General features: G+C 32.2%; 1 protein-coding gene across 9 annotated transcripts in view; it reads right to left on the minus strand.

The window, feature by feature from the left end:
* FOXP2 (forkhead box P2) overlaps nucleotides 1-8,923 on the minus strand; it is a 350,012-nt gene that overhangs the window by 43,105 nt on the left and 297,984 nt on the right. For 7 of the 9 annotated variants that reach the window (XM_012652751.1, XM_012652750.1, XM_012652749.1 and 4 more), the window contains 2 exons: nucleotides 2,316-2,529; nucleotides 465-569 (listed from right to left, as the gene is read on the minus strand). In XM_012652751.1, the coding sequence (XP_012508205.1) occupies nucleotides 465-569; nucleotides 2,316-2,529 (319 nt within the window). The remainder of the gene's footprint in view (nucleotides 1-464; nucleotides 570-2,315; nucleotides 2,530-8,923) is intronic. The other 2 variants (XM_012652753.1, XM_012652754.1) reach the window with 1 other exon arrangement.

The raw sequence follows: 8,923 nt of genomic DNA on the forward strand, positions 1-8,923 counted from the left end.
GATCACTTAATGAGATAATATCTAAAACTCTCCTTCATTTATGACCGAGAGAATAAATCAACTACTCATTTTAAATAATTCCTGGTTCAGATTATAAACCTGTAAAATATGTTTGTTTAAATTATATATTTTATGACTACTCACATAATATTATTTAGAAAATTAAAATTTAAGAAAATTCTATCTTATAAACATGTCTCCCAATGATTAATGACATATTATTATAGGCTAATATTTTTTATCCGTTCCAAAATCTTTATTGAATGATTTGTAAAATATTTTCATGAAAAGATGAAGATGATGTGTTAACCTTCTTAGCCTGACTTTACTAATCCACTTGTTGGAACACACAGAAATCTTAAAGTATGTTTTATTTTCCTTCTTCATTTTTTGTTTATTTGCAACAATGCACCTAAAACTCCCATATAATCCCACCCTCCTCCCTGAAAAAGTAAAAAACCTACTTTAAAAACTGTCCAAAATCTTCACAAATGCTTTCACAGCCTGGCCATTTGCAAACTCCATGGCCATAGAGAGTGTGAGAGGCCCCAGTCTCCTCATGTGACGAGCTATAGCAAAAGAACACGACGTCAGATACATCTCAAAAAGCCATAATCGTTGCAGGCTGCTAGCGCCTGTCAGGTTACGATCAGTGACAAACAGGTCAAAACAGGTCAATTCAGCTCAGAGCAGTCAGAAAAATTTAATCGTTCTATTGAATAGTTCAACTGCCAAGGCTAGATGATGTTCCAATTAGAGGAGAAATAGAGCCAAAGATGACTGTTAATAAAGGATGAAAAACTTAGAGAACTGTATAATATCATATGCTAATCCTGCCATATGACCTTAATGTAACATTTTGCCTCTAAATAAAAAATATATATTCATATGTGGTCAAGTGAAAAGAAAACGGTATTTTTAAGAAAATAATAGGACCATAAGATTTTTGAAATGCTCTTTTTAAAGAAGAGATGGAGCTTTAGGATCATTTAAATGTTTAATATTTATCTGTGAATCATATATTTCTACTAGTTACAGTTGATTAAAAAATTCTACTTTGGAACAATATTCATTAACTATATCCTTATATAATTATCGAAGACTTGGAGATAAGTGAGTATTATGTCAGAGAGATCCTGGAGAAATCAACCCACTTCTGAAATATAGCATAATCATCAAATTAATCTCAATTAAAACAACACCGTGAAAACATTTAAAAGCATACCATTTCATAATAAAAGCTAACAAGAAAAATTTTCTATAATACTCAAATGAAGGCCAGAAACATCACCAAATTATAGCATTCTATTTTATACTGTACTATAATTAAATACGTTTCTTTGAAAAATATTTGTTTATGACAAAGAATTTGTTGCACCAAGGTAGACATTCATATTACATAATAGAACAGTATCAATCCACTACACTTACATATGAAGTTTGGATCTAAATGTAATATAAAGCTAAGTCACTCTCTTAAGAAATTTTACGCTTACATTTCATCTTTTAAAAAGAGATATTTTTTATATTGAGCAATATTTTAGTTTATATAGTCTATGCAAATTACTTTAAAGCACTTGATTAGACAGCAATACGTCTAAATAAATGGAACTTAATGGACAAAAGTAAATGGGTGTTCCTTTTACAATGGTAGTTTTTACATAACTAAAATAAAATATTAGGTTAAAAACTATCTTACATAATGCATTTAATGTTGCTAACTGAAGCCAAATAATTATTCTGTAAGAATTTTTAGTCAAATTTATTCAGAAAATTACCAATGTCAGTTTATTTTTACGTACTTACAGATTCCATCATGCCACAATAAAAAAGGCAAATCAGATTTTCTATCTTCTGGTTTATTATGCCTCTCTTTATATATTTATATATATATCTATTCTCTGATTTCTAAGCTTATGTCTGAAACATAGTAAGGGTTACATGTATGCATCTTTAATTATTTGGAATTACAGAACTGATTTTTAACTTGAAAAATGGTAAAATGTTCTCATAGCAAACAGGTTAATCATAACATCTTAGTCATAAAAATATAGTGATACAATCATTCCTTATGCACTTATGAAAAAATAAAAATCTTCAGGTAAACTCCCAACTGTATTTATCAAACTGTTAGTATTTCAACCACTTTTTTTGATAATAAAAAAGAATATATAAGACAAATAATCCTAAGATTGCTTTTAGTCTGTTGTTCTACATATTTCATCCTTGTTCAGTACAAGTTATTTTCACTTTTATCAATGGTAAGAATAAAACCTGGTGATAGATAAATATAGAATAAAGCTCATGAGATTTACCTGTCTCGCCTTGCATTTAAAACTGAAGACTGTCCATTCACTATGGAATGATGAGTTATTGGTGGTGATGCTTTGGAAGTGGTGGAGGAGGTAGTCGAGGAGGAATTGTTAGTAGTGAGGTCCAGCCCTCCATGTTTAATGCCATTGTCTTCCATACTGTGAACTCCAGTCACTTCTTTCCATAACTGCTGAATCTCAGCAGGACTTAAGCCAGCTATAAAAATGAAAGAAGGCCCTACTAAAGTAACAAGGTAAAGTTCATATAACGAGCTTAGTGTTATTAATGGATTCATACCAACAAAAAAAGTGATGTTACTAGCATTAATTAACATACAATAAAAATCACTTTTATGCCATCAGTATCATAGCTTTCATCTTGAATAATCACTTATTTGCTAAAGACTACCAATTTGAAAATACTACTGGGAATAATAGTATTGGGAATAGTATCGAGAATTAATAGGAAAAAACCCCAGCAAGTTCTATTTGAAAATTGAACTATTCGATTTTTAACAGTAGCTTTTACTTATCGTTAGTATTAAGTTTTGTTTTTAATCAGCGAGGAACTGAAAGAGAAATACATATCAAAAATTACACATCAAAAGAAATAAAAAGAAAAAATATAAGGAGGAAAACAAAAATGTCAGGGAAAAATAGTGAACACAACTCAAAAGAAAAAGAGATTTGACAATTATCTGGTTATTTTGATCTTTCTCAGAGAGGCAAACTAAATAATTAAATTTAACTTCCTCAAATTCCTGAATAAACCAATATACTTTCCTACATTGATCACTTAATGAGATAATATCTAAAACTCTCCTTCATTTATGACCGAGAGAATAAATCAACTACTCATTTTAAATAATTCCTGGTTCAGATTATTCAAATTTACTTGATTTATATAGCAATAGAAAAGTTAGGCATAATACTTTAGTTTTTAACTATAATTTTGAAATAAGACATTGAAAGACTATTATTTATAATATTTGACTTACCAAATAGTACTTATATGTACCAAGTACTCTGTATATTCTTTATATACTTTATGCTCTTTAATCCTTACTACCAACTAATGGAGTTGGTATTTCCAGTTTAACCAATTTATAGGTAAGGAAACAAAGGGAGAGAGAGGTTCAAAAAATGTGTGTTAGGTCACAAAGCTTATACATGCTAAAGTTGTCATTTAAATCCAGGCAGTCTGACTTGAGTACCTCTGTTCTTAAAATACTATATTAAGAAAATATTAAAACTACTGAATTAAGATGTATAAGGGAAAATGAAGCTGCAATTATATTTGTTATTATTTGTTGAGCATTTACTATATTCTGGTGCTTTACTAAGTGCTTTACAGTCATAATCTTGGTTAACCTCGCTTGAGGTTAGGAATCTTTTATATTTTACAGAAGAGATTTATTTAACCTCAGTTAACCTCACTTGAGGTTATATTTTATAAGGAGGCTCAGAAAGATTAAATATGTTGCCCTAAATCACTCAATTTATAACCAATGGACAGAATTCAAACCAAATGCCCTGTAGCTCCAAAATCTTCATTCTTTATTACTACGTGTATTTACAACATCTAATAGAAAGATGGAAGTGCTGCTCAAACTACCCCTTCCCAAGCCAACATACATCTACATCAGATGCCATAGTAATGTTGATCAGTCAAGAGATGAGCAGGGTAGGGGCAGGTGGAACAGGCAGCAGGGAAAGGGCAAGATAACAGAGTATGATGGTCACTCCCAACCCTGCAAGTGGAAGAATCACTGGTCTAGACATAGCGGTAAGTAGCCAATAGCAACAGAAAAATTCTCACTGTTTCAAACATATTTTTGGTCAAATTATTCATCACAGTAATCTTAAATTGCTGTGTCTATCACAATTTCGCACAGGTAGTTTTACTGAAAGCTATCATTTCAGTGAGTCTGGCTCCTCAAGATTTTAAGACACAGCCTGAGACTCAGGAAAAGACAGCATAATTCAGGTTTCCAAGTCCTTTAAAGCTATTTTTTTCTATAAAAAAGAGAGTAGCTTTATAAAGAATTATCTGTTACATAGGAAACAATTTTTATACAGAGATCATTAATTATTGCTTTAATTATAGCTTTAACCTAGAATTCTGAAATTTTCTGACTATAGCTTTTTGATTACTTGTGTGTATATGTTAGATATCCTAAGAGCAAAACTCCATCAGCAAATCCTTTTACTTGATGGCATCATCATATTTTCTGCTTAGAACTCTCTCCATCTCACTTGCTGCCTCTGCTCTGTTGCTAACTCTTGCCTGGACCACAGCTAAAGCTTTCCAACTCTCTTCCTGCTATTATCTGGCCTTGAATTTATGAATTTACTCTTCATATAGCAGCCAAAAATTCTCTCTTTAAACGTAAATTAGGTCATGTCTTTGCTTTCCAGGCAAAGCCTCCAAAGGCTTTTGAAAACACTTAGAAGTAAACAAAACAACAAACAAACAAAAACAACCTTACTATGGACTTTGAGGTGCTACTTTATTATCTGGCTCTTACCTGTCTCTCTGACCTCATCTATTGCTCTCTCTTCACATTTTATCCTGTTATACCACCAGCCTTCTGCTGCTTCTTGAATGCAACAAACATTTGCTCCCTTTCCAGCCTTTGCTCTGGTTTGTTTCTACAGTCTAGGCTACTCTTGTGTCAAGTCTTCCCATGGCTTCCTCCTTCCCTTCACTTAGATGGTTCAAAGGTCACCTCCTCTGAGAAGTCTTTGACCACACTATCAACCACTGCCCCTCCCCACCCGCCTTCTAGCATTCCTTAACTCCTCATCCTATTTTGTTTTTCTTTAGAGCATTTATCAGTTTCTGATACCATTTTATCTATCTATCTATCTATCTATCTATCTATTTCTTGTTCTATTTCTTGTTATTACCAGTCTGCCTCCACTACAATTTAAGGATTATAAGAAGTCTTTGACCACACTATCAACCACTGCCCCTCCCCACCCGCCTTCTAGCATTCCTTAACTCCTCATCCTATTTTGTTTTTCTTTAGAGCATTTATCAGTTTCTGATACCATTTTATCTATCTATCTATCTATCTATCTATCTATCTATCTATCTATTTCTTGTTATTACCAGTCTGCCTCCACTACAATTTAAGGATTATAAGAGTAAGGATTTCTTATTTTACTGGTATATCTCCAGTGCCTTGTACAGTGTCTGACATGTGCTCAATAAATATTTGTTGATTTCATTGATTATAGCAGAGTCTTACAGTTCTCAAAGACAAGTTGGTTCTCACATGGAAGCTTTATGACTCTTACAGGGAATATTATTTATGAGCATTGTTACCATATAAGACTAATGTCCAAAGAATTATAAATGGTTCTAGTTGCTTCTAACATAGATGGAGTGGCTATAACATTTTAGATCTCATCTAAAGACTCAGATATTTCTAGTGACTATACCAGTTAATGATATTATTAATAACTTACTTTGGGGATTTTATTAATTTAGTTAATCTCGGTATTCACTTACCTTCTAAAAGCAGATTTGTATGATACCATTCATTCATATTGAAACTTAGTAATATCGTCATGCTATTGCAATGATAACAAATGCTCTAGGCACTTAGTAATAGGCCCTCAATAAAGATCTGATGGACAAATAACCGGTTCAAATAAGCCAAATAATGTTTCTTAATGAATAGCATGAGCAAATGGTTTTTAAATATTATAGATAAGGGGCAGAGAATTAAAGAGGTCAAAAAGAGATTTCTCTTAGCAGCTGTGGTTCCCATAAGTATCTGCATATTAGAATTACCTGGGGATATTTTAAAACCTCTCATGTCCTGACCATAGCCCAGACCAATAAAACCACACTTCTGGATACAGGTACATGTACTCTACGGGTGATTCCAATGTGCAGATAATTTGGGGGGGATTTTAAAAAGAAAACTATTGCCTTGTTCTTGGGTAATTGCTCAGCTCTTTTTTACGGATGCAAAACTATAAATATGAAACAACTAGCCAATCGATTTGGTACAACTTTAAAAGTTTTATGAGTTTTGAAGGCTTGATCGTTTGCAAAAATTAATTTAGGTTATTTTTCAGGCAGTACTATAACAAGTTCATTATTCCCTAAACAGTGTTCTATGTAACAGGAGTCTTCTAAATGCTGTTAACCTAAGAGGTCTGTGGTATCTATCTCGGAGGCTCATTATTCATGTAAAACAGTTCTGAGATGTCTGTCTAGTAACAAAGAAAACTTGAATCTTTTTTAACTCAGTGTTTTTCAAATATATTGGAGAAAGAAAACCCCAACAAACTCTTTTTACAATTACATAAATTCACATCAGTTTTAAATACCAGGTATAGGCTTAGGATTCACCAACTGATCCCCAGCCCATAACCCTCTTTTAAAAACTACAATCTTCCTATTTGATATTTCCATGTAACGTTACCAGCTTTCTCAAACCTCTTGTGTTCAAATTAAGTCCCTGTTTATACAGCTCCCTCACCCAGCCCCAACTCACTCCTTTTGTAGTTTTCTTAATCTCTGCTTTATTTAACCAATGCTTATATGGTGCTTCTGATATGCCAGGCACTGTTCTAAGTACTTCACACAGGATAACTAATCTAGCACCTCAAACCACTATTATTATTACTGCTATTACTAGCCTCATTTTAGAGATGAGGACACTAAGGCACAGAAAAGTTAAGTGACTTGCCCTGGAGCTTATCCATTGCAGGCTCCCTCACATTTCCAGGTCATTACTCACATGTCACCTTCTCAGGACTCCTTCCCCGGGCCATCCTATCTGAAAGTTCAACTTCTGCCATTGCCTATTGTTGCTTCATTTTTTCCTATCCTTATCTTTATTTTTCTCCTTAGCACTCACCATTACGTATTTTACTTATTTATTGTCTTCTACCCTAAAATGTATGTTTTATGACGATAGGGATTTTTGTCTGTTTTCTTTATTGCTGTATCCCCAGTGTCTATGAAGAGGGCCTGCAGTCAGTGCAAGCTCAAAGAATATTACTTAACAGAGTTTTTAAATTTGGCCAGAACACTAGTGTACCGGCAAACACACTCTGGAAATCAGTGAACTAGACCATTACAGGTTAAGAGTCAACTTTTATCTTAAGTGCAGATTATTCAGTTTTTCCTAATAACTTATTTCAAAGATATATACATTATGAGTGCCAAAAAGTTTTGTAATTATGTAATTTTAAAATTCCATGACTAAAAAATATTGAGAAGTCCCATTTTACTTTTGGATGATAACTTGGGTTTGTGCTTATTCACTGCCCGTAAATAAGTATTAAAAGGTTTGTTTGATAAGAGCTGAGTGAATAAAAGGGTAAATCCATAATCAAATTGCATATTCTACCACAGATAAAACAATTTAATAACAATTCTTTAATCTTGCATTGGGAGTTTGTGGAGTAACTACAAGGTGCCAAACACTGTGCTAAGATTTAGTTAAAATTTGATAATTCATGTCTAGATTATACACTCTTAGGGCATACAAAGTTTAAAACTTTCAGTGGTTTCACTTACTAGTAAAAACCACATTAATAGCTTTTTCACACTCAAAAAAATAAAAGAATCTTTCAATGTCCTTTCTTTTTCTATGCCAGTAATTAACTTTTTAATGTTAAATAATTTTTATATAAGATGGAAAGTATGTCTACCATGAATTTTAAATTACTTATTTAATGTTATTCTGCTTATTCTCTAGTTACTTACAATTAAAAGTAGTAACAGTGAATTTTGGTAGAAGTATTTGAATCACATCTATTTTGTTAAACCAAATTGATGTTTAATACTTTAATTTGAATTATTGAGATATTACCATGTACTTTTCACTTTTCATCTTTTTGAAAAACTAGGATACATGCATGGCCACAATAATTGAACCACAGAGAAGGGTAAAGTAAATTTCCCTACCAGCACTAATCTTTGGGTTCTCTTCTCCAGAAGAGAAATCCAATTTCCAGAGTATCCTTCAGAGATCTCTGTGTTCATTTATAATTTGTCAGACCTAACATATTGATTTATATTTGACTAGAGGCCTACCAGCACCTACAGATACAATGTCCATCTTAAACATGTATGTCTAATGAGAGGGTATCAAATACACATTTTGTCCAAATACTGAATTGCAGGGAGTAAAAATAGGTAGTTGACTGACACTGAGACCAAAGATATTAATAAATGTCTCCACCAAAAAAGAGACTTCTGGGATATGGGGATATAAATGATATGTCCCATTATGACTTTATTACTACATTTTTTAGAGGCTGAGTTTTTAAAGTTTGATATTCTATTACAAAAACAATACTTTTTTTGTTTTCTTCATCATGATATTTTAATGTGGCAAAGTTGACATTTTGCTTTTGAGTCTTCCTCTCAAGATATAAAGAATTGCCAAATATCACCTTTTAAAAAGACTCATGAACTATATATAATTAAATCCATTTTACTGTTATACATGCTATTTCACAAAACAATTCTACAATTATATTTATGATATGATTTAATCTCAATCTTTTTTATTTACATTTTCTCAAAAACTAACTCAACACATTCAATTTTTCCCTGTGTTTAATTATTTACAAGTTAG

This window comes from Propithecus coquereli, unplaced genomic scaffold (assembly GCF_000956105.1).
Source record: "Propithecus coquereli isolate 6110/MARCELLA unplaced genomic scaffold, Pcoq_1.0 Scaffold4, whole genome shotgun sequence".
Classification (NCBI taxonomy): domain Eukaryota; kingdom Metazoa; phylum Chordata; class Mammalia; order Primates; family Indriidae; genus Propithecus; species Propithecus coquereli.